This window comes from Bos indicus, chromosome 7, assembly GCF_029378745.1.
Source record: "Bos indicus isolate NIAB-ARS_2022 breed Sahiwal x Tharparkar chromosome 7, NIAB-ARS_B.indTharparkar_mat_pri_1.0, whole genome shotgun sequence".
Classification (NCBI taxonomy): Eukaryota; Metazoa; Chordata; class Mammalia; order Artiodactyla; family Bovidae; genus Bos; species Bos indicus.
The window spans coordinates 83,174,196-83,201,337 of NC_091766.1; the positions used below are offsets into that span (position 1 = coordinate 83,174,196).

The following is a 27,142-nucleotide window of genomic DNA, read 5'->3' on the forward strand; positions in this document are numbered from 1 at the left end:
AACATTAAGCTTATAAATGTTTTCTGAAAAAAAGAAAAACAATTTGAGAAAAAATTTTTCTTGAAGGAGAATAATAAATTATTGTTTGTAAGCACAATTGAAGAAAAGTTTCTTATTTGGATTCAGTACTCATGGAGTACATTGTCTTCATAGTGTTGTATGATACAGTCTAAAGCTTCATTTTGTTGGAAGCTTTAGGGTATGTGAAATTGACATCTTATTTTTTTTCCTGAAATATTGATATGGTAATGAGATATAGGTGTACACTTCCTGCTTGCTGTGGTATCTTGTAAAAAAAATCCAGAAAAGTAGAAACCTAATTCCCAGTTTGTGTGTAACAACATTTATTAGCATATCTCAGTGATTATATGGTAAATAATAAGCTTAATTATCAAGGTTAATTTAGGATTATCAGCTATATACTTTTCATTGTGACTTGTCAGATGGTTCATTGATGGAATATATGAGATATATAATGTGTTAGATAAAAATTGGTCTTCAGGAAATATCTAGAATTTTATAATTTTCTTTTAGAAAGATTCTAACACTTATTTCAAGCTATATAAAGTAAAGCAATTAAATGGAGAAGAATATCAAGGGAAGAGGAATAGCTGATGTAAATTATTAAATTGAATTTGAGCCCAAATTGGACTTGGATTCTTACAAGATTTTAATCTAGGTTTTCTAAATAGTACAGAATTTAGATAATTTGTGAGAAAGTTATAGGGCACCAACTCAAATATGTGTCAGTTAAGATGCCTTTCAGTGACATTGGCTACCAAAAAGCCCTGACTTTATTGGGTTTAAATAATAAAGGAATTTATTATCTAATAAAAGAAAGTTCAAGGGTATGGCTAGCTGTTGGTCTAATGCCTGAGCACTTCAGCCCTGCCTCTCCTGATTGTTTCTCAGCTTCATCCCAGAGGGTATCTTATATACTCGTGGGTGCAACATGGATACAACAGTTTCACAAACTAGGACCTGTGTAATTGGCTTGGAAGGAAAGTTATGACCAACTTAATAGCATATGAAAAAGCAGAGACATTACTTTGCCAACAAAGGTCTGTCTAGTTAAGGCTATGGTTTTACCAGTGGTCATGTATGGATGTGAGAGTTGGACTATAAAGAAAGCTGAGCACCAAAGAATTGATGCTTTTGAACTGTGGTGTTGGAGAAGACTCTTGAGAGTCCCCTGGACTGCAAGGAGATCCAACCAGTCCATCCTAAAGGAGATCAGTCCTGGGTGTTCATTTGCAGGACTGATGTTGAAGCTGAAAGTCCAATACTTTGGCCACCTGATGCGAAGAGCTGACTCATTTGAAAAGACCCTGATGCTGGGAAAGATTAAGGGCAGGAGGAGAAGGGGACGACAGAGGATGAGATGGTTGGATGGCATCACTGACTCAGTGGACATGGGTTTGGGTGGACTCTGGGAGTTGGTGATGGACAGGGAGGCCTGGCGTGCTGCAGCTCATGGGGTCGCAAAGAGTTGACCACAACTGAGTGACTGAACTGAACTGACCTGAACTGAATTGGCTTGGAATAAACAGGATCGTCCATTTGGGCTGGGGTTTGACCCAGGTTCCATCAAAGTATGGCCATGTGAAGGAGGGTAGATATTAAAATGGAATCAAAGTTTTGTTAGAAAAGAGAGAACGTTGGCTACTGGGTAGCCAACCAATGATGGCTGTTATAGAGCAGTTCTAAATGTAACTGGGGAGGAAACAGCTGTTGAGATCAAATAGTCTTCTGTGGTTGTTTTGAGCTTAGCTCTTTGATTTCTAGATGGTCCCCAACAATGATGCTTATCCTCCTCATAGTTATAACAGCAGGGAAATGTGAGCTCGAAGGGATCATTCTGAGACCCAGATTTGTTAAATGTCTTCCCCAAATTCACACAATAAATTAATGGCAAAGCCAGGGCAGGATTTATTGACTCTCAGTACAGGGTGTTTTCTTTCATTCTTTACCCTTCAGACCATTGGAACTACTTTAAAACTCATGGCAAGCATTGGCCTTTTCTGTAATTAACAGCTCCTTATAATACATTTATTTTGTTTGCTCAGCCTCCTAGAAACTAAATTGAGTCTGTGCTTTAAAAAGCCTGCTGAGATCCTTATTCTCTGTCCTGGTACCATGTGCATGAATCAGCAATGGGTTTCCACACACTTCACATTTGGTGCAAATCCCTTTCTTTCCACATGTCTCCCAACTGCTTCCCCATCTTCTCTTGCTCCATCTATGATCAGCTTCCTGTTTCTAAATAGGTTTTGTGGTCGCCCGTCCCTCCTTGTTCCAGTTGCTAGCCGCTCGTTACTTAGGCTGTGGTCTATATTGTTCTTCCAACAGCCTACCCCACTGCGGTTGCCCCACACATCCACATTGTTATATGTCCCCAGTTTGGGTTCTGGAATTATTTTGGTAACGACCACATTGGGTGAGAGTCAAACTAATAATTAAAGTGTTGGGACAACTTCTCGTATTGCAAGTCTCCTCCTGTGTTTACAACCCAAGAGGAGCAGCTTCTTGTACTCTTGTTACATACAAGGTACAAAAAGCATGTGACGTATGGCCTCCCACAAGCCTGAGTGCTTATGATTTCCTTTGTGTTTGTCTTCATTTCTAGGACAAGATGCTGATAAATATAAAGAGCATCTTATGGATGTGCTCCACCTTAATAGCAGCCCATGCACTACAGAAAGGTGAGTGTGGTAATCATTTTTTAGGACTAATTGAAATAAAAATTAAAGTATTGGGGCATGGAATGTGATTATGGAATCATTAAAATAAAGGATGAATTTTTTATTTATTCGTTGCTGAAGACTTTTAGCTAAAATATCATTAGGCTGAAAACAGTGGTTTTAAATAAATCAGTTATAACAAAATAATGAACAGGATGCTAAAGAAGAAAGTGGGCTTTCAGTAACTTACCAGATTACTTTCAGACTGCGCAAAAAGGCTCATTTGAGTGGCTGGGCATATTTTAAGGTTCCACTCTTTTTGACACCACTCAAAGGCTTTTCTACATTGAAAAAAAGACTATTGAGCTTTCAGAGGGATACAATTTGAAAGAAATCAATAAGATATAGATAGACAAGATAACTGATAGACAAGTTTTTACCCCTACCTCCATTTCTTTCTTTTTCTCTTTTCTTCTCTCTCTCTCTTTCTCCTTTGTAACTGGATAAGTAAACATGCACTGTTTTCTTAGCTTTAAATTATATGTCCGCCTAATGAGAGTTTTGTGATTCCAAATTTGTAGATTCTTGGTCCATGAAGAAAGAATCTGTGCTGAGTATCAGTGACCTGCTCCCATCAAGGGTCTCTCTAGACTCAGCTTCTGCTTCTTTCTCACACTCACTGCCTGCTACAGAGTCTGAAATAATTTATAATTTCCATTCTTATTCCCTATTTTTTTCCTTACACCTTGTTTCCCTTCCCCTGCCCCAATGCAGTTCCTTCTGCTTAGCAGTGCCTTCTTTTGTCCTCTACAGTTCCACTTCAGTTCATTCTTAAGATTCAGAACTTGTGTCACTCAACCTATTTATTCATCCATCCTTCCTATCCATCCATTTATCTATCCATTGACAGTATTGTTTGAACAGATTCTACGTGCTATGGCTTAGTCTGGGTCTCCAGGGATATATCAGTGGATGAGTCATACATTGTTTTAGATTTCATTAAGCCTAATCTCCTTAGTTACATGAGGTAGGCAATAAACATGTAAACCAACAATCCCAGTACTTCTGAACTGATGAAAATAAAGCAGAGTGACGACATAGAAAGTGTCTTGGGGTGGGGGCAGGGGAGGTGGTAAGGCGTCTTTGAGAAAGTAATCCTTAACACTGACGTGGGAATGACGAGAAGGAGCCAGCCAGCTAAGATCTGGCCCAAGTTAGGTAGTGTGTTTGAGCAATAGAAAGGTCACTGCAGTTGGAGAGCAGTGATCAAGGGAAAAGTAGGAGATCTAGATAGAGAGATAGGCAGAAATCAGCTCATGTAAATAGAAACACTATCTGACACTCAGAAAAGAGCTTCCTATGTTTATTTTTCTGCTGCACCCCCATGTCTCTATTTCTACTTTGCAAATCTGGGTGGACACCAAGGGGGTGGCATGAATTGGGAGATTGGGACCAATATATACACACTACCATGTATAAAATGGATAACTCATGAGAAGCCTCTGTAAAGCATAGAGAATTCCACTCAATGCTCTGTGATGACCTCAACAGAGAGGAAATCCAAAAGAGAGCAGATATGTGTATAGGAGTAACTGATTCACTTTTCAGCAGAAACTAACACAACATTGTAAAGCAACTATACACAAATTATTATTTTTTTTTTTTTTAAGAAGGAGCTTCCTATGAGCCAGGAACAGTTTTAATACTTAACATTAGCTTATTGAAACATTCACTATCCATAGAGGAAACTGAGATCCAGAGAACCTAAGTGACTAGCTCAAAGTCACAAGACTAGTAAGTAGCAGAACTGGGAGAAGAACCAAGGCTGTCCCAGGAGTGTGTGAGCTTTACCACTGATACACTTCTTATCCATGTAAGCATTGTAAGCTTTAGAAATGGATTTTATTCCCAGGAAGCACTAAAGGCTTTCAGCCAGTGAAAGGTAAGTCGATGAATACTTCCCAGGTTCCATGTTTGCTGTTCTACGTTGGTTTGACTGTAGGAGAGAAAGAGCGGCCCCAGGGAGATGACTTAGGAGGTTATTGTGATCACCCGTGTGTGAGATGGGGCACTTGTATCACGTGGGGGCAGGAGAGCTGGAGGGAAGTGAACTGGATAGGTGGAGATGGAGGATTAGGACCAACGCATGGATGGGATGTGGTGTGGTGAGGGTGAGAGAGGAATCAAGGATGAGCTGACTTCTGAGATGGCTCCCACCTCTCATCCCCCAGATTGTTTCCAGGCAGTTTTAAAGCCCTTTCTCTACGTTCTCATTGTCCCCTGTCCTGTGACAGCTATTATAGTCCATACCACTCATTGAGGATAAGTTATTCTTTGTTTTTTTTCCCAAGCAGACTGTGACTTCAAGAGAGCTGTTTTTTTTTTTTTTCTCTTCTAGTAGAGTTCCTGACACACTGCTCGCACTTAATCAATTTATGCTTGAGTGAATAAGTGAATGAATAAATAAATAATGAGTGAATACCACAATGAATGACTTGGATGGCCATCAGAGTCTAGGCTCCACCAATCCAATGGCCAAGAAGATGTCCTCTTCAGCATTTCTAGGAAGTAAAGGTGACAGAGAGGAAAGGACAACAGCATTGAGTGAAGAGGGAGGACACAGAAAAGAGATGGAGAAAAGGGGGTTGATTTGGTTGGGTTGTAATAGAAGGAAATTACAGAGAAAGTAGCAGGAGGACTTTGAGAAACAGGACCATCACCCTTTCACTTAAAGAAAGAACTCACACAAATAATAGGGAAACTAATGCTTATGGTATAGCTCCTTGATGGTATTTTAAATAGTAATAACCACTAACAATATTGAGTAATTTCTACATGTTGGGCTTTCTTCTAAGTATTTTACTTTGTTAACCTTTTTTAATCTTAACTCTTCCATGAGACACGTGCTTTATTCTCCCCAGCTGGCAAATGAGGAAACAATAGTACCAAAAGATTTATCAACATAGCTAATGTAGAAGATCACACAGCAATTTAGTGATGGAGCCTGGAGGTGAGCCCAGGCAATCTGGTTCCACTGTCCATGCTCTCAACCAGTGTCCTGTACTTTACCCCAGGCATCAGGCTTTTTGTAAATTGGTGATCACTATTAAGCAATATCATTAGTTTGGGGCTAATTTCAGAAGAAGCTTCATTTTTTCAAAGGGACGAAGTTGAAAATGTAAGATACATATGAAATATATTTGCCAAGTTCACAGTGAAGCACAGAGTAATAGCTAGTTGGGTCAACACAAGTACTCTCATCTTAAGGGTTTTTCTGTGTAAGTCTAGGCACTTGAAAGGTGAGTAATTAATGAGCACTTTGTCTCTTGGTTATTGGCTTTATTTTAATGCATAAGGAACTCTTTGATTTAACAATATCTTTCATATGGATTATTTACCACTGACTCTGTTATTCGGATATTCCTCTAATATAATAAACGGAGTCATGCACAGTCACAAGTAAATGAATGAATGAGGGAGTGATATTAATACTTGAAAGGGCGATAAATTCCCCTAGTCTCACTCTGGCACTTCTAGGCCAAGGTCTGTGTGTGTTTGATTAAATTTTGTAGATAGAATTTGCATCATTCTTGCTCTGCAGAATTTACTGACATAGAATGAAGCATAATTGATTATTCATTATTTGGAGTGCTCTCCCTTACAGTATTCATTTAGACCACAAACTTGAATGGTGAACTGTTGTAAGCATTCGTTTTTATTTCTTGCACTGTCAGAATTTCAGACAAGTTCTTGCAGGTAGCATTTTTTTTTAACATGCATAGCCGATAAACATTATCCTCTGTGCTATTAAATTTCTTTCTTAAAATATTTGTATTTGATAAACTTAGTTCTCATTACCCAGTGCATTAAGACCCAAGATTTCATACACAAAAGACTTGGCCACACAGCTTTTTGTTAATCTTGTTGATAAGACTGGATTCTCCATGAATATATATTTACATACAACTGCAGCTTTTAATTCTCTTGCATCTGTAAATATCCAGAACAATAAATAACTCTTGGAAAATTACCTTTTGACATTATATTGTTCCAATATATCTTTTCATTACAGCACAGTTCTGGAGAAATGCTCTAAGTGTAAAAAACCTCCCAATTGAATTGATTGGGCTGAATCAAAGAGTCTTATAAATTTATACCACAATTGATGTCAATGGTAAAGATGTTTATTCTCCCTTTAAAAAGCCATCTTTTATTTGTGAGTTTAATCATTTTCAGAAAGGAATATAGGAATTCCTGGAACATACGATGGGTACAAATTAAGACATTTTTAGTTCATAAAATTCTCACCTCTTTCCTTCTCAGGACTCCTCAGTTCAGTTTAGTTCAGTTGCTCAGTTGTGTCCAACTCTTTGTGACCCCATTCTCAGGACCCCTATTCTCTGCCAAAATAAAAAAAAAGTACAAAATATCTTTTTGTTGTCTTTAGCTGCTTAATGGGATCCAGTCCTTTTGAAGTTAAATTTTAGTCTTTAGCATCTGTATCATTTCTAATGCATGTTCATATTGAGACATGTGTTACTAATGCCTTTAACCACTAACATACCAAGTGTTAGCTACATATTATTTTGTCAATTAAGAAATATTATTTTACTCCACCTAGAGGTTACTATTACTGTTCATCATATTTGCATGAACTGGGAGTTCTCTGCGCACTATAATTTATATTCTATTACTGAACTGAAACAACACATTGTCTCGCCAACTAGGAGAGACTGGGAGATGGGTGCAAGATGGGGAGGAGAGGTATAGATCCCTATATAAGTGAAAGAATGTGGGTTTTATTTATTTATTTGCATGTAATGGTGTTAAATTATAGTTGAAGTGTTCTTTCTCATTAAAAGTTTAAGGGCTTAAGCAGAAAGGCATTCTGTAGATTAATACTTTAGAAGGGTTGCATGTGTGCATATTCAGTCACTCAGTCATGTCAGACTCTTGCGACCCTATGGACTGTAACCCGCGGGGCTCCTCTGTTCATGGGATTCTCCAGGAAAGAATGCTGGACTGGGTTGCTATGCCCTCCGCCAGGGGATCTTCCCGACCCAGGGATCAAACCCACATCTCCTGTATTGTAGGCGGATTTTTTACCACTGAGCCACCTGGGAAGCCAGGCTTAGGAGGGTTAGGTGAACAGAAGCCAACATTACCCCCCAGGATATAATGGAGAGGTAATGTTTCGCTGCAAAGCGACTGCAGCTGGATTTGTCATTACGATGAAAGCCTTTGATTCACTGAACCATAGTGGGTCCTTCAAGTGTTAGACATTTCCCTGCTCCAGTCTACTGAAATACTTTTGATAATTTTCACTTCCTCCTGAAGTTGTTTTCATTTCCTCTAAAGTAATGTGGTAGTTATCTTAATCATTTTTCTTCTTCTCACCTGTTGACTTAAATCTGCTTTTTAACCTGTATTGCTTAGTCTAGGTTCCTCCCACCCTTGATTTCTTGCCTTCCTACAATGGCCTTATTTTATCACTTGTTTTGTTCATGTTAAAATCTAAGTTACAAAAACTTTAAAATGAATGCTCATATTTTAGCACCTAAAAATGAGCATTATCCATTTGCAGCAACATGGATGGGCCTAGAGATTGTCCAAGTTAGTGAAATCAGACAGAGAAGGAGAAATATCGTATAAGAAAAGTGTTATAAATATATCCGGATGAGGGTGTATATGGAATCTAAAAAGAAATTATACAAATGAACTTATTTATAAAACAGAAGCAGACTCGCAGACTAGAGAATGAACTTTTGCTTGGCATGGGGGAAAGTGATAGGGAGTTTGGGATTGACATATACACACTGCTATAATTAAAATGGGAGCCAACAAGGTCCTACTGTATCGCACAGAGAACTCTGCTCAGTATTATGTGGCAGCCTGGATAGGAGGGGAGTTTGGGGAGAGTGGATACATGTATATGTTGGCTGTGTACTTTTGCTGTCCACCTGAAACTATCACAATGTTGTTGACCAGCTATACTCCAGTATAAAATAAAAACTTTAAAAAATAAAAACAAAAACAACTTTTAATGAGCATTATTAATTCCTGTCTTTGTTATAAAACATTATTGAAATGATATACTATTCTCTGTATATAAAATCATCCTGATTATTTTACATACTGAAGATGTAACCAAATCCCTGTAATGGTTCTTATCCTTTCACTTATTTAATAGACTCAGCTTGTCGATTTTGTATTTTCTTTTTCCTGTAGTCAACATGGAAAAAAGCCCACCTGTTAAGGGCTCCCTCTCTGGAAAAGTCAACCTACCTTGTCATTTCTCAACCATGCCTACCTTACCACCCAGTTATAACACCACCAGTGAATTTCTGCGAATCAAATGGTCTAAGATTGAATTGGACAAGACGGGAAAAGATTTAAAGGAGACTACTGTTCTCGTGGCCCAAAATGGGAATATCAAGATCGGTCAAGACTACAAAGGGAGAGTGTCGGTGCCTACACATCCCGAGGACGTGGGCGATGCCTCACTCACCATGGTCAAACTGCTGGCCAGTGATGCAGGCCGCTACCGCTGTGACGTCATGTACGGGATTGAAGACACACAGGACACGGTGTCACTGACCGTGGAGGGTAAGGCTTGCGAATCTAGAAGAAGCTGGTACTACAGGATACCTGGTTCAGAAGTGTGGTGAAACAAGATTCAAAAGTAGCCATTGCTCAGGGTTTGAACAGAGGGAAAACACACACCAATCGACCCAATAGTCCATGTCCGTTACTAAAAATGAGCTGTTAATTGGTCAGGAGTCAAGGAAGGTGACTTTATACCAGATATAATGAATACCTCAAGACATGGTATATAGCTCAAGAATCATTACTTCATTATTGAGACCTATCAGCAATTATTTTTGAAGACTGCAAAGGCTGATCTACAGTTTAATTTTTTTAAATATGTGCATATGTGCATGTATACTCACGTGCATACATAAACACACATATACACATATATACATACACACACACACACAAACCCTTTTTCTCACTCTCCTAGCATGATTATTAAAATGTTTGAGTTTGCTTTTAAGAAATATAAGTTATATCTTAACTTACATTGAATAAATAAGGCACCTAATAAGTCCATGGTATATATTAATATCATAGTGCTTTGAAAAGGCAAGGACTCAATAAACATTTGAATTGGATCAAAACAAGAATTCGGTGTATTTTTTTAAGGTCAGTACACTAGTCACCCACTGTCTTGCGATGAGACATTTTAGTTTCAGCCCCCTTTCAGTGGTAGTTTGTATGTCATTTGAATTTAAGTTAGGAGACAAAGCAAAGAAAAATTGCTTTAATTGGGTACACACATAATGCCACAGCTCCTGGAAGCAGAATATTTTGGCAAGTTATTAAGCAAAATTCTCATACCCAGACATGATGGAACAGATTTTTCTTCCAACCCTCCATTTCCCTATAAAATATTTACCTTTCAGAAACATATACAAAGGGTTTTATTAAAACTCTTTCTTGTGTAGCCAAAAGGAAATACTCTGAATTTCAGATGTGACAGATTAATTTTCTGAACATCCTTTCCCATTCAGATCCTATTCCTGTCTTCTATAAATCTATTTTTATGTTTTCCAGGCATCCACTGAACACCCTGGGCTCTTTGCTCTTAATTTTTTTTATCATTTACTTTGATTAGTCTTGGATTGTTTTTTCTACTGATATATCTCTTCCTCTTTTTGTGTAATGTAACATTATATATATATATATAAATAAAATATATAAACTTAGATACGCATTATACGTATATTATATATATATATTAAATCCCAGAAGTTTAACAACTTCTTAAATCTTCATCATTAAAGAATTAGCAGTGGATTTGCCCCTTGCCTCTCTGAAACAATGAAAATTCTCCACTTAATCTCCTTAGCCCCATGAGGTCTTCAAATTATCCAGCAATTATAGATACTTATACAGCCTGATATTCCCTGCCTTGGTCATGGAGGCCCCTTTGTGCCCCCTTACTGCCAGTCCTCAGTGCACTAGGAAGATTTTTAATTACCAAGAAGGCTCTTTGAAGCTTTGATCAGCAGAAGACTAATTTAAAACCATGCAAAGTCTTGCTCAAGTCTTAGAGATCATTATAAACATACTTATAGGACCATATATACTTCCTGGAAATTTTAAAGTTGTTCTGTAAAGGTATAGATTTTATGAAAAGCATTCGCTGTTTTTTTGTTTTTTTGTTCTTTGAAATATCAGAAATGGGAAATAAGTATTAGTTGTCAGTGCATCCACTTGGTACCTGTGCAGGCCTTTTTGTATTGACACTGATCAGAGGTGCTTATTGATGACATGCCTAGTCTGTCCCCTGTAGATGCTTTATTGGCACATACCTGTTTTGGAAGACAGAAGCGAGGATAGGCATGTGGAAAACAATTTAATAGCTAGAAGTCAAGCTGTGTGTGTGTGAGAGAGAGAGAGACGGAGGGAGGCTGTTGTCAACTCTAAGAAATTACTAGGAATAAAAGGAAAGTGAAAGATATCTTGGAAACCAAAATTAATTCCACATAATAAATATGTGGTGTTAAATGATATGACAATAAAATCTCACCCATAAAACCCAATTACTCCAATTTCTATTTTCCAGTGACTTCCTAGGCACATTAGCTTGACTCACTTTGCTGTCTGATGAAAATGAGTCACCATATTTACTCCAGTTAAAAATGGAGATGCCCTTGCTCAAGTGGGAGGAGGGCCCCAAGCTTCACCCCCTCAGTTGCTCTTTCCTCAGGCTTTTGACAGTTCTTTGACCCTGAAACACAGTTCAAGAACCACTAGTTTATGCAACTCCTAAAATACGACAAAGTGGAATTTGAAGCGCATATCAGGATGCCTGGCTTCTACCCGCGGGAGTCTGGAGAACTTTATTTCAGGCCTTCTTTGGGATAAAAATCATACATTTTACCTGTCAAAGTGGAGATTCTACATTATGCAGATCAGTTAGTGAATATGATAAACATTTATTATAGTAGCCTATCCAACATTTTAAGATACTTTAAAATTCTTTATCTAATTTGATCTTCATTTCAATAAAACAGCATAAGCACTGTTAGGTATACTTTATAGAGGAGGAAATTAAGGCTTATATATGATTAAGGAGCAAATCAGGAATTAGAATAGGCCTTCTCTTATATACTCTAGTGTCTTTTCCATTATAATATATTGTCTCGGTAAGTAAATACCACAATATTTCATGTCTGGAGGAAGTGGTATTGGTGAAGGTTCTATATGCTTCTATTGAGTTGGCCCTGAGTACAAACATGGAGAGGAGTTGATCTCGTGACCTCCTTAACTCTTTGTGTCTCCTGCAGCACCTACTGCCTTTAGTCGTCCGTGGTCCCCTGATAGCCTGTGCGCGCATGCTCAGTTGCTTCAGCCTTGCCAGACTGTTTTGCAACCCCATGGACTATAGCCCGCCAGGCTCCTCTGTCCATGGGATTCTCCAGCCAAGAATACTGCAGTTGGTTGCCATGCCCTCCTCCAGGGAATCTTCCCTACCCAGGGATTGAACCTGCATCTCCTGCATTGCAGGCAGATTGTTTATCCATTGAAGCACCTGGGAAGCCATGATAGCCTGAATACTACCTATAATTAGGACCACTAGTCACCATATGGGATTTAGCGACTTAAATCTTTTTTTCAGACGGTTTCCATGGGAACAGAAAACTCCTGACTAGGAAACTTTAATGGAGCAGAATGGGATACCTGAGTGAATAGCATTTCTGGGGTTCCTCAGATCACCATGATTTTGCATAATGCTATATGAAGTAAAAATAAGAAGATTGTCATGGTCTTAAGACCGTGTTAGCGAGTCATTTGACATACTGCTCCAATGAGAAACTGCACAGTACGAGGGGAGACCTGAACTCGCCTGTAATTGTTCGCTGCTATCTTTGCAGGGGTTGTGTTTCACTACAGGGCGGCAACCAGCAGGTACACCCTGAACTTTGAGATGGCACAGAAGGCTTGTGTGGACATCGGGGCCGTCATAGCCACCCCAGAGCAGCTGCATGCCGCCTATGAAGATGGTTTTGAGCAGTGTGATGCAGGCTGGCTGTCAGATCAGACTGTTAGGTGAGTGGTCTGGGGGCTACCGGCTTTAGTTCATCACGTGGGGAGTGAGAATATAGTGCTACTTCCTAGTCCTTTATTTTCCCAGGTATCCCATCCGGGTTCCCCGAGAAGGCTGCTATGGAGACATGATGGGGAAGGAAGGAGTCCGGACCTACGGATTCCGTGCTCCTCATGAAACTTACGATGTGTATTGTTACGTGGACCATCTGGATGGTAAGATGTTCACATTTCTATAGCTTCATTTGACCCGAGAAAATCGAGGAAACACTGGGAGCACGTGGGGATAGAGTGAGTCTCCATGCTTGTTTGGATTCCAAACAGCAACGTTTAGTTTAAATAACCGTATGATTCTGTGGTAAAATAAGCTTAAATTAAAGTGGAAAGAGAAGGAGGGCTGTGTAAATGGTTATGTAGGTTTGAAATGTCTTTAGTTAATGGCAGGTTTGCTTTCAGTCATGCTGCCACTGGAACGTTTCCAATACATTTTTAGAGAATTAAGAATAGAAGCCTGTAAGGGCGGTACCTATTCTTGTAAGGACTTCAGGTAAAGTCCTGTGATGACAAACCACTGTGAATCCAAGTGCTGATAAACATCCCAAAGTGCAACTGAATGACACAAACTAGCCAAGGAAGGATTTTCATGGTTTGCTTCTCCTTGTGTTCACTTTGTTACACTAATATTTATTTTTTTTAATATAAATTTATTTTTTTAATTGGAGGTTAATTACAAATATTTAAAGCAATATTGCTACACTAATTTTTAAAGCAATCATTTATTCATTCAATCAATCAGCACGCAAAAAAAAAAAAAAATACAAAACACCCACTGTGTGATAGATGCTCTGCTTGTTAGAACTATGAAGTCAGGTAAGATATAAGCCTTGCTTTAGAGATTCTTAGAGCCTGATTGATTCTGGCATCATCATTTCCTCCTCAGTGACAGAGAGAGACTCTTAGAGATAGTAAGTTTGAGGTCTCTTCTGGCAATGTTACCTAAGGACATAATAATTTTATTATAAGACACATGGAGTAGAAGTTTCTGTGACTTTTGAAATGGAAGTTCACTTGTAACAATAGCTATCTTAGAGGCCTCAATATATAAATAGAGGTATCGCATTGAGTTATACATTTAATTTTAGCTGGGTACCCGTAAAAGAATGATCTCAATTTTCTTATGCTTAAAATGAGGAGGTTGGACTAGAAAATTTCCATAGTCCCTCCCAACATAATTAAATTCTCTGATTCTATGAATTGAATAAACAACCTCAGTGACCGAAAGCTAGAAAATAAGCAGCTTATATTTGCCTGGTGTCCTAAATGTGAATAGGATAGCCTGATTCCAAGAAGGTTTCTTTAGTGTGGTTCTCTAGCATCTTAACCTTCTTATTATTCATATTCTTATTATGACTGTTATTTAAGATTGATACATGTGTTTTCTAAACCATAATTTCAGATACTAACAATTTACATTTTTCACAAAGGTAAAGGGAAAATAATCTAGAAAATTCAAGCTATGAGATATAGCTTATCTCCTTCCTTAAGTTGAATTTTAAATTTAGTTAACTTTTTTCATAGGATAAGAGATGGTTGATAGGAGATTCTGATTCTAGGAAACAAATTTTGTTATTGCTATCTCAGTAAGATGGAAATTTGTACCTAAATTCAGTGAAATTTATTTTATCAGTGTTGTTTTCTTTTGGAATAATGTCTATTAGAGTGATAGCAATAGAAATTTCTGGAATGTTGGTAATACTGGAACTAAATCAGAGACAGATTTTGCAAAAGTATATATAAGTTGTAATTGGTAATCTTTACCAAGTGTGATTGAAATAGTGGCTTTCAGGTATAAATCTGTGGACAATTTGATCCCAATGGGAATAAACGTTAACATCACAAGCCAACCTTTGTGATGGAAAGTTAGGATTATGTATTTACAATGCTCCCAGAAAGCATGCCTAGGGGTCCCTCTGCATGTCTCTTCTTTAGTCTTATCCTGATGGAAGTACTGAAACCCTACTCTCTAAGGCTACAGAATCGCTAGCTTCTTTGAAGTCTAGAGGACTTTGTGCAGAAGCTCCAGAAATTCCATGCCCTCCACAAATTCAGTGTGAGATACTTTTGACAGGGTCTTGGTGGGAAAAGCCCTGCCAAGGATTCCTAGCCGTGTTGTACCATCAAGAGCTGGCTTCCTAAAATCTGTTCAGAGTATCATAACTAATGTTTGGGGAAAACTGAGCTGTCAGAAGAGCCATTTTGAGGATCTAGGCATACACCACAATGAGAGGGATTTATTAGTCATATAGGAGTTCTTCTCCATCTCCATAAACATTGTCACTTCTAGGGCAACTGTTATTCGTAAAACCAGTCTCTGCTCCAGGGTAACCCAACTGTGTTTTATATAGTTATGTATTTACTTGGGATATATGTTCATGTATTTGATAACTGAAAACTTGAAGTGTGTAACACAGCATAACTTTAGTTGAGCTATTTATACTAAAACGACAGAATCTGAAATTTTTTGTCTTACCACATAGAAGTTGGAAGACAAAGATGAAAGAATTGATATAAACACGAATTCAAGCACTGGCTGAGATTTGTGTCAGCAGTTACAAGGCTTCAATTTGTTTCACAGAAGAAACTTAGTTTCAGAGGATATTCAATATGTTTATAATGACATTTATTGTGAAATGGGGTCTGTAAGGATAATTCCCTTTTCATCACAGTATGAAGATAAAATGAGTTAAGGTGTAAAGTGTTTGTCAGAATGTGTGGCACAAAGTAAGTGCTCAATAAATAGTAGTTATTATAGTTTATAGATTTTTAAAAGGTTCTTATTTCTGCTGAATTCTTAATTGATTTCATTTTTGCTCTTTTGTATGTAAGTAAGTCAAGTGCCTTGAGGGATGAACAGGACATGAAAAGACACCAAGAGAACAAAAAAAAAGAAAAATGAAAATGATAATTTTTAGTTTTGCATGTCTAGCCCCAAACTCTCTTCTGAATTCCATACCTGCATTTTTGGTTTGTGAATCATTTTGGTGTCTCATCTCTGGTTTTCTGTCTTACCTCGCAAGTAATCCCCAAGCCTTTAATAGTTCTTCAAGGAATCTGTTTTATGACCATCAAAACAGGCAATCACCATGGCCATATCATTCGCCTACTCAGCATGGTATGGTGTGAATTTCCCGTTGCCTTCCTCCTCAAGCAAATGCTGCTGGCTCAATCAAGAACCTCAATCCTGGCTCAGGAGTATAAACTTTTCAGCTGTGTTTCTCTCTCTCTGATATGCTTATATGCCTTATAACCCTTGCTTATATGCACCAGCTGTCCCTAGCTCCTGCCAACAGCTGTGCTTTGAGCCTCTCTGAGAACAAACCTCTCATCTTCCCAGCATTCCACTCTCCCCTATGCCTGTGAGCAGACTGCCTTCAAGAGCCCATCTTTGGCCCTTCCAGCTCACACTGCCATTTTCTGATTTTGAACTCCCACCTTTCTTAGAGTTAGGGCCACATATCTGGTGTTGAATTCTTCTTTCTGGTTGTTTTATATTCATCATACACAAACCATTACCTAATATTTTTATTTCTGAAAAAACTTTTGTAAGATCCTGATAGAAATAAGGGAATAACCATCTTCTATAACTCTCCAACCACAGTGAAGAATCTATTCCAGTATCAGACACATAGCAGAACTCAAGAACTACACGGTGGTAATTGCAGTTTTTTTCCAAACTTTGTCTCTTTCGGAAACCGCCTCCACCACCCTACCGTTTCTACAGTACTTGAAAACAAATGCCAAATTTTATTCACAAGACTTACTAAGGATCTATTTTTTTCATTGGATCACCAAGGTGCTAGTTTTTCTCTTTGAATTTCTCCTTTCACTCTTTTCTGTGGTGTCTCTTAGAAATAACTTTTTCCTAGAGATACTCCTTTATTCTTTCTCGCCTCTCCAGTCATTTCGCTTTTTTGCCTCCCCAGCCAATTGTCTTTTCTGGGATTGGTCCCTTTGTACCTATTCACAAATCATAGGCTTATTTTTCTACTGCTTCCTTATTTCAAAATCAGGATAACTCTGTCACCTCTATGACTTATCTAATGATTCCATGTCATCCAGGTGTCTGACCTAGAACGAAAAGCAACTTTTCCTTTTTGTCTTATGAGCTCCTTTATATATGTAAGCTTCTCAGGTGGCTCAGTCCATAATCTGCCTGCCAGTGCAGGAGATGCAGGTTCAATATGAAAACCTAAAAATATTCAGGTAAAAACCTGAATATCATTAAACAGGTCTTAGAGCAGGGCTTAATTCCAACTTCTTTAGAGGATTTGATAGGATCAAAATCAGATACCAAATCTGTAAATTGTGTGATTTCCTGCCTGTGGATTCTCAGATTGACTTTTAATATTAATGGAATTTGCAGTGTGTAATCTACAGATTACTTTACTGCTGGGAGTTATTTAAGAATTAGTGATAATTGGGTTGATTCAGTTAAAATGCCCCATGTCAACTAGAATAGCTTCCTGCACACTGTGGTTCAGCAGATGGCTTCAAATATTGATTCCGGATTATAGAATCTTTCCACATGGATTGATGTCGGTGCCTGAAGATGCCGGAACTTTTTATTCTCTACAGAACTCACAGAATTGTAGATCACAGTTAAGGCTGTGGGTTCCCAAATAGGCTTTAGACATGAATGCACCTTGCTAAGGGTTTGAAATTGAACTTGGAGTTCTTTTTGTTTAAGTGTTTGAATGTCTCGCTAAGAGTCACTGAGGAAGGTGTCCAGGCGTGGACCCTGGCAGAACCTCTGGAAAATGATGTCCTCTGTCAGTATGACTTGAATAGATTGACTGTGAAGTAGCTCCATGGGTAGAATAAGAAAAAAAACTATTTGTTGTATGATTGTACTGTCCTTTAACTTAATTCTCAGAAAAACCTTGATAGGGATTTTTGTAAAATCTTCCTTTTTATACATGAAGATACTAAGGAACAGAAGTTAAGTGACTGGGTATACCCTTTTTTTACTGTCCTTCTTGAGTAGCTTTTCAGGACCACCAAAGATTCCCCAGTAGAGCAACAGGCAGTCTTACAAACCAGGAGGGTGCAAAGTACTCTTAATGCTCCCCGAAATCTCTGATTTTTCACATGAAAATATCCTAATTCTTATCTGAGTAATGATTGCATCCCTGTTTGGATTACAGTGATTGGGATTGCTGGGTTAAATGACAACTCTATTTTTAACATTTTGAGGAACTGTTTTGAAATTTTTACCAGAAGTACCTTAGGGTCCCGATTCTTTCATTCCTGCCAACACTTGTTTTAATCTGATTTTTTGATTATAACCATCCTAATGTGTGCAATACTACCTGTGTGTGGTTTTGATTTGTATTTCCCTGATAGCTAGAGATGTTGAGCAACTTTTCCTATGACTGTTGACTATGTACATAATTTTCTTGGAGAATCATCTGTTCAGAAGCTTTGCTCATTTTTAATTGGGTATTTGCCTTTTTATTACTGAGTTATAGGAATTCTTTGTATACTCTCGATTCAAGAGTGTCTATTCAGATATATGATTTGTAAATATTTTCTCCCATTCTCTGATTTGCATTTTTACTTTTTCAATAGGACCTTTTGATGAACAAAGTTTTTAATTTTTATGAAATCCAATATCTAGTTTTTCTTTGATAATTTGTGCTTTTGGTGTCACATCTAAGAAAACAGTGCTAAATCCCTAGTCATGAAGACTTATTTCTGTGTTTGTTTCTAAGAACTGTAGAAGTTTTAACTTTTATTTTTATCTATTTTGAGTTATATTTTGTATATGGCAACTCTTTGCAGAAGAAGTAAAACAATTTTGAAAAAGAAGAACACAGTTGGGAGTCTCATATTTTCCAATTTCAAAATTTACAACAAAGCAATAGTAATCCAAACACTGTTGCAGTGACGTAAGCATAGTCATACAGGTCAGTGGGGCAGAGTCCAGAAGCAAACCCATATATTTATGATCAATAGATTTTCACCAGGGTGCCAAGGCCACTAATGGGGAAAGAATAGTCCTTTTTAACAAATAGTGCTGGCATGATTGAATACCCACATACCAAAGAATGGATTTGGATTCTTATGCCATATACAAAGGGATTTCCCTGGTGGCTCAGATCGTAAAGAATCTGCCTGTAATACAGGAGACCCCGGTTCGATCCCTGGGTCAGGAAAATCCCCTGGAGAAGGGAATGGCTACCCACTCCAGTATTCTTACCTGGAGAATTCCATGGACAGAAGAGGCTGGTGGGCTACAGTCCATGGGGTCGAAAGTGAAAGTGAAAGTCACTGAGTTGTATCTGACTCTTTGTGACCCCATGGACTATACAGTCCATGGAACTCTCCAAGTCAGAATACTAGGGTGTGTAGCCACTCCCTTCTCCAGGGGAATTTTCCTGACCCAGGAACTGAACTGGGGTCTCCTGCATTACAGGCAGATTCTTTACCATCTGAGCCACCAGGGAAATGCTTTTGTATATGGCATAAGAATCCAAATCCATTCTTTGGTGTGTGAGCATTCAATTATGCCATCACTATTTGTTAGAAAGACTATTCTTTCCTCATTTTAATGGCCTTGACACCCCGGTGAAAATCTATTGATCATAAATATATGGGTTTGTTTCTGGACTCTGTCCCATTGATCCGTATGACTATGCTTACGTCACTATCACATTGTTTGGATTACTATTGCTTTGTAGTAAATTTTGAAATTGGAAAATATGAGACTCCCAACTGTGTTCCTCTTTTTCAAAATTGTTTTACCTCTTCTGGACCCCTTCAATTCCTACATGATTTTTGGGATACATTTGTCAATTTCTGCAAAAAATCCAGCTGAGTTTGAATTGAATTGCCAGATCAATTTGAGGTGTATTGTCATCTTGACAATATTGAGTCTTCAGATTAGATCTGTAAACATGGGATATTTTTTCATCTTTTGTTTAGATCGTCTTTATTTTCTTTCAGCAGTGTTTTATAGTTTCAGAGCTTTCATAGTATAGATTTTGCATTACTTTTGTTAAATTTAACCTACATATTTTTCTCTTTTGATGTAAATGTAATTTTCTTTCTTTTTCTAATTGTTCATTGGAAGTGTGTAGAAATAAATTGGCCTTGTATATTTTATCCTACAAGCTCGTTGAAATTATCTCTTAGTTCTAATATATTTTTATGGAATCCTCAAGGTTTTCTATATATATAGCCACTTTTATTTTATAATCTAAAAATAAATAATTAGAAATGTCTTGACAGAAATCCCTTAAAACCTGTGACAGTCATTTGCTTTAAGGCTTGATGGCAATTTCTAGAATTCTAAATTAAAAGAGCTTCTTTGGAAACACAGGGCCATTTAACTCTGAGCTGTGAAAAGTTAAAAAAAATAACTAGGCTGATCTTCCTATGTTGACCTGCGGCCATACTGTGCCTGTCAAACAAAATAACACATTCGGTCTTTTGTATATTTTGAAGACTCAGACATCCAGAAATTTTTTAGAATCTCTTTCTCACTCTAATTAAAGTCTTACTGCTCTGTCATGGGGAAAGAATGAGATCTGACATCCTGAAAACCATAAAAATATGCTTAAATTTTGGTGGGATTTCCTGTGTCTTTAATCCCTTCAAATGACATATACAATATCTTGTGTAATAGCACATCGACAAATATGTGGATTCCTTTTCCCATGAATGTTATCTGATTTAAAGAATGTTAACTGACTATCACATGACTGATGACAATTCTCTAAAATTAATTAAAGGTTAAATTTTTCAAAACCCAGTGTCTATGCTTTAAGCCACATTTTGTTTCTCAGTTCAGTTCAGTTGCTCAGTCATGTCCAACTCTTTGCAACCCCATGTATTGCAGCATGCCAGGCCTCCCTGTCCATCACCAACTCCCAGAGTTCACCCAAACTCATGTGCATTGAGTCGATGATGCCATCCAGCCATCTCATCCTCTGTCATCCCCTTCTCCTCCTGCCCCAATCCCTCCCAGCATCAGAGTCTTTTCCAATGAGTCAACTCTTCGCATGAGGTGGCCAAAGTACTGGAGTTTCAGCTTTAGCATCAGTCCTTCCAATGAACACCCAGGACTGATCTCCTTTAGAATGGACTGGTTGGATCTCCTTGCAGTCCAAGGGACTCTCAAGAGTCTTCTCCAGCACCACAGTTCAAAAGCATCAATTCTTTGGCACTCAGCCTTCTTCACAGTCCAACTCTCACATCTATACATGACCACTGGAAAAACCATAGCCTTGACTAGACAGACCTTTGTTGGCAAAGTAATGTCTGTCTCTGCTTTTCAATATGCTATCTAGGTTGGTCAAAACTTTCCTTCCAAGGAGTAAGCGTCTTTTAATTTCATGGCTGCAATCACCATCTACAGTGATTTTGAAGCCCAAAAAAATAAAGTCTGACACTGTTTCCACTGTTTCCCCATCTATTTCCCATGAAGTGATGGGACCAGATGGCATGATCTTCATTTTCTGAATGTTGAGCTTTAAGCCAACTTTTTCACTCTCCTCTTTCACTTTCATCAAGAGGCTTTTTAGTTCCTCTTCACTTTCTGCCATAAGGGTGATGTCATCTGCATACCTGAGGTTATTGATATTTCTCCCGGCAATCCTGATTCCAGCTTGTGCTTCATCCAGCCCAGCGTTTCTCATGATGTACTCTGCATATAAGTTAAATAAGCAGGGTCACAATATACAGCCTTGACGTACTCCTTTTCCTTTTGGAACCAGTCTGTTGTTCCACGTCCAGTCCTAACTATTGCTTCCTGACCTGCATACAGGTTTCTCAAGAGGCAGGTCAGGTGGTCTGGTATTTCCATTTCTTTCAGAATTTTGCACAGTTTATTGTGATCCACACAGTCAAAGGCTTTGGCATAGTCAATAAAGCAGAAATAGATGTTTTTCTGGAACTCTCTTGCTTTTTCGATGATCCAGCAGATGTTGGCAATTTGGTCTCTGGTTCCTCTGCCTTTTCTAAAACCAGCTTGAACATCTAGAAGTTCAAGGTTCACATATTGCAGAAGCCTGGCTTGGAGAATTTTGAGCATTACTTTACTAGCGTGTGAGATGAGTGTAATTGTGCGGTAGTTTGAGCATTCTTTGGCATTGCCTTTCTTTGGGATTGGAATGAAAACTGACCTTTTCCAGTCCTGTGGCCAGTGCTGAGTTTTCCAAATTTGCTGACATATTGAGTGCAGCACTTTCACAGCATCATCTTCCAGGATTTGAAATAGCTCCACTGGAATTCCATCACCTCCACTAGCTTTGTTCTTAGTGATGCTTCCTAAGGCCCACTTGACTTCACATTCCAGGATGTCTGGCTCTAGTATTTTCTACTTCATCCTAAAACAAATGATATATTTGAAAGGTGCTGACCTGGCCATTACACCCCAAATTAGATACATTGCCAGCCTAACACTAGAATTGGATGAAGCTATCTTGGCAGCCCCAGAAGTTTTCTTGTCACTGTTAACAGAAGAGTGGTTTCTGTATAGGTTAAAGAATCAGATCTTAGGGGGAACTGACATGCTTTTGAATTATCTACAAATGTTGGCTGTCAAAAGATTATATAATAGTGTATGTTGCCTGTTAACCAACCACGTACAGCTGATAGATTTTGTGATCCAGGATAATGAGTATTAGTCTTTATTGTTTTGATCTTGTGTATACAGACATGGGCAAAAATGAGAAAGAGCAAAAGGCAGAGGGAAAAAAAAGGAAACTTACTTTGAAAAAACTTAAAAGTCCAAAACTTTTACCCAGTAATAAAGACTTGTCTTTATTACCATAACACTTACCGTATATTGTAAGTGGTTTTATCCTTCTGGGCATGTCATCTGACTATTTCCAGCTCATACACCACGTCTACTTTTGCATACACTTATTGCCTGTATACCATTTTGACCCAAACAGCAGGGAACTGTAGTAACAATCGCAAATCTTGATCTTCCTTATAGTGAACAAAAAAATCATGAAGTTCTATTCTCAAATGAGAAAAGAGACTCATGATTAGTTTATAGGAGCTAATTCTCAGACAGTTCAGGATAGATAGGTTATGAGTGTGCACACACACACACACACACACACACACACAAACAGAAGAAGCATAAATATTTATCAGACTATCCAGAAAATAGGCCCTTCTAGATAACTGTGGTGAGACCTCAGCTTTGACTACCACACAGAGCAGCCCATCTAGGAAGGACCTGAATAATTCTCTGTGATCTGCTGGTGCCAGTTTCTTGTTCTCCTTGGCGATCTCAGGGAATTGCTTGTGAAAGAAAAAGATCCTCTTCTCAATTTGCTCTGGACTCAGAGTCTCTTTCATAATTTTTCTGAGTTACTCCTGAGTATCAACTCTTAGTTTTTGAACATTGTAGGTCATCTTAATGTTTTGATTTGTTTTCATCATTGCTTGCCACATTTTAGTATGTGTCATTTCTAAGTCTGCCAAGGAATAGCTTTTCCATTTAGCAATCAAAAGTGTGGAAAAAGAACACGCATGATCCACTTTCCAGGGAGTCTTTTAGCAGTTACTTTTCAAATTTAAGTATTATTTTTGATGATGTTAATTCCTGTAATTAAGATGAATTTAGTTTGTAGAATGTCACCAGATATTAAAGTCTCACCAGCAATGTCTTCCAATTTCTTCTAGGGCATCCCTAGAAAGTTGGAAAAACAGGAATAGTTTAAAGTCACAGCATTTAACTTGATATTTTGGAAAAACAGAGGTTAAGCTACTGCATATATGTTTACCATATGAGCATGCAAATTATCCCTTTTGTGAAATCCTCTGTTCTACATTATAGTTTATGTGTTGTACTAATAAGAATGTATATATATATGCATGTCAGTAAATTCTTACTTAGGACAACTTAACTTCACATTTTACATTAAGTCGTGCATTGCTTTGTGTATAAAGGATATTTTGTGTATTTCTTTCCTTACATTTTATCTGCTGTCAAGAGCAAATGATTGTTATTACACTTGGACACTTTCGTGTTCACCTTACATGTGGTCCTGGACACCATCAGGGTCTCTGCTCTGGTCCAGCTTCTTCTGCTCATTTACAGTCTTTGACACAGCCTTGGTAGGCAGTGGACTTCATATGACCTTTGTTTTTGTTTTTTTGGTTCCTGCTTTGATTCTGATTACCTTGTCTATATACTGTGTTTCTGTCGTGGACAGGTTAACACATAGGATATGAGAAACTTAATATGTGCTGAGTTATCATTGTTATGGCTCAACTGAGATTCTTCTTCTTGATTGAAACATACATGTCTCTCAGTTAGTCGCTCAGTCATGTCCGACTCTTTGCAACCCCATGGACTGCAGCACGCCAGGCCTCCCTGTCCATCACCAACTCCCAGAGTTTACTCAGACTCATGTCCATTGAGTCGGTGATGCCATCCAACCATCTCATCCTCTGTCATCCCCTTCTCTCCCATGTTCAATCTTTCCCAGCATCAGGGTCTTTTCAAATGAGTCAGTTCTTTGCATCAAGTGGCCAAAGTATGGGAGTTTGAGCTTCAGCATCAGCCCTTCCAATGAATATTCAGGACTGATTTCCTTTAGGATGGACTGGTTGGATCTCCTTGCAGTCCAAGGGACTCTCAAGAGTCTTCTCCAATACTGCAGTTCAAAAGCATCAATTCTTCAGTGCTCAGCTTTCTTTATAGTCCAACTCTCACATCCATACATGAGTACTGAAAAAACCATAGTTTTGACTAGATGGACCTTTGTTGGCAAAGTAATGTCTCTGCTTAATACGCTGTCTCAGTTCAGTTCAGTTCAGTTGCACAGTCATGTCCAACTCTTTGCGACCCCATGTATTGCAGCACACCAGGCTTCCCTGTCCATCACCAACTCCTTGAGTTCACCCAAACTCATATCCATCAAGTCAGTGATGCCATCCAGCCATCTCATCCTCTGTGTCCCCTTCTCCTCCTGCCCCCAATCCCTCCCAGCATCAGAGTTTTTCTAATGAGTCAACTCTTCGCATGAGGTGGCCAAAGTACTGGAGCTTCAGCTTTAGCATCATTCCTTCCAAAGAACACCCGGGACTGATCTCCTTTAGAATGGACTGGTTGGATCTCCTTGCAGTCCAAGGGACTCTCAAGAGTCTTCTCCAACACCACAGTTCCAAAGCATCAATTCTTTGGCGCTCAGCTTTCTTCACAGTCCAACTCTCACATCCATACATGACTACTGGCAAAACCATAGCCTTGACTAGACGGACCTTTGTTGGCAAAGTAGTGTCTCTGCTTTTGAATATGCTATTTAGGTTGGTCATAACTTTCCTTCCAAGGAGTAAGTGTCTTTTAATTTCATGGCTGCAATCACCATCTGCAGTGATTTTGGAGCCCGAAAAATAAAGTCTGACACTGTTTCCACTGTTTCCCCATCTATTTCCCATGAAGTGATGGGACCAGATGGCATGATCTTTGTTTTCTGAATGTTGAGCTTTAAGCCAACTTTTTCACTCTCCACTTTCACCTTCATCAAGAGGTTTTTTAGTTCCTCTTCACTTTCTGTCATAAAGGTGGTGTCATCTGCATATCTGAGGTTATTGATATTTCTCCCGGCAATCCTGATTCCAGTTTGTGTTTCTTCCAATCCAGCATTTCTCATGATGTACTCTGCATATCAGTTAAATAAGGAGGGTGACAATATACAGCCTTGACATACTCCCTTCCCAATTTGGAACCAGTCTGTTATTCCATGTCCAGTTCTAACTATTGCTTCCTGACTTGCATACAGATTTCTCAAGAGGTAGGTCAGGTGATCCGGTATTCCCATCTCTTTAAGAATTTTTCACAGCTTGTTGTGGTCCACACAGTCAAAGGCTTTAGCATAGTCAATAAAGCAGAAATAGATGTTTTTCTGGAACTCTCTCGCTTTTTCGATGATCCAGCGGATGTTGGCAATTTGATCTCTGGTTCCTCGCCCTTTTCTAAATCGAGCTTGCACATCTGGAAGTTCACAGTTCATGTTCTGTTGGAGCCTGGCTTGGAGAATTTTGAGCATTACTTTGCTAGCGTGTGAGATGAGTGCAATTGTGTGTTAGTTTGAGCATTTTTTGACATTGCCTTTCTTTGGAATTGGAATGAAAACTGACCTTTTCTAGTCCTGCGGCCACTGCTGGGTTTTCCAAATTTGCTGGCATATTGAGTGCAGCACTTTCACAGCATCATCTTTCAGGATTTGAAATAGCTCAACTGGAATTCCATCACCTCCACTAGCTTTGTTCGTAGTGATGTTTCCTAAGGCCCATCTGACTTTGCATTCCAAGATGTCTGGCTCTGGGTGAGTGATCATACCATCATGATTATCTCAGTCGTGAACCTCTTTTTTGTACAATTCTCCTGTGTATTCTTGCCACCTCTTCTTAATATCTTCTGCTTCTGTTAGGTCCATCAATTTCTGTCCTAATTGAGCCTGTCTGCATGAAATGTTCCCTTGGTATCTCTAATTTTCTTGAAGAGATCTCTAGTCTTTCCTATTCCATTGTTTTCCTCTATTTCTTTGCACTGATCACTGAGGAAGGCTTTCTTATCTCTCCTTCCTATTCTTTGGAACTCTGTGTTCAAATGGTATATCTTTCCATTTCTCCTTTGCCTTTCACTTCTTTTCTTTTCACAGCTATTTGTAATGCCTCTTCAGACAGCCATTTTGCCTTTTTGCATTTCTTTTTCTTTGGGATGGTCTTGATCCCTGTCTCCTGTAAAATGTCACAAACCTCCATCCATTGTTCTTCACACATTCTGTCTATCAGATGTAATCCCTTGAATCTATTTGTCACTTCCACTGTATAATTGTAAGGGATTTGATTTAGGTCATACCTGAATGGTCTAGTGGTTTTCCCTACTTTCTTCAATTTAAGTGTGAATTTGGCAATAAGGAGTTCATGATCTGAGCCACAGTCAGCTCCCGGTCTTGTTTTTGCTGCCTGTATAGAGCTTTTCCATCTTTGGCTGCAAGAATATAATCAATCTGATTTCAGTGTTGACCATCTGGTGATGTCCATGTGTAGAATCTTCTCTTGTGTTATTGGAAGAGGGTGTTCACGCTGCTGCCATACATGTCTCTAGGGCAGTTTAGTCCAATTTGCTTCAAGAAATAGATCCGTGGACTACTAGTTAGTCTTCTATGAGAAAAGGAGATTATTCTTTTCCTCAAATGGTCAAATGGTTTAAAAATCCTGACTTCTTTATAGAAACTCGCAGTAAATTCTATAATATTACCTGCTCTGAGAAGTCTTACAGAAATGAAACCTGTCAGATGACTTGTATGTATTTG

The 27,142-nt window shown here is 38.5% G+C and overlaps 1 protein-coding gene across 4 annotated transcripts in view; it reads left to right on the forward strand.

The window, feature by feature from the left end:
* VCAN (versican) overlaps nucleotides 1-27,142 on the forward strand; it is a 120,555-nt gene that overhangs the window by 10,065 nt on the left and 83,348 nt on the right. For all 4 annotated transcript variants that reach the window (XM_019965391.2, XM_019965393.2, XM_019965392.2 and 1 more), the window contains exons 2-5: nucleotides 2,627-2,702; nucleotides 8,910-9,287; nucleotides 12,626-12,800; nucleotides 12,886-13,013. In XM_019965391.2, coding sequence (XP_019820950.2) covers nucleotides 2,633-2,702; nucleotides 8,910-9,287; nucleotides 12,626-12,800; nucleotides 12,886-13,013 — 751 coding nt within the window. In that variant the 5' untranslated portion in view covers nucleotides 2,627-2,632. The remainder of the gene's footprint in view (nucleotides 1-2,626; nucleotides 2,703-8,909; nucleotides 9,288-12,625; nucleotides 12,801-12,885; nucleotides 13,014-27,142) is intronic.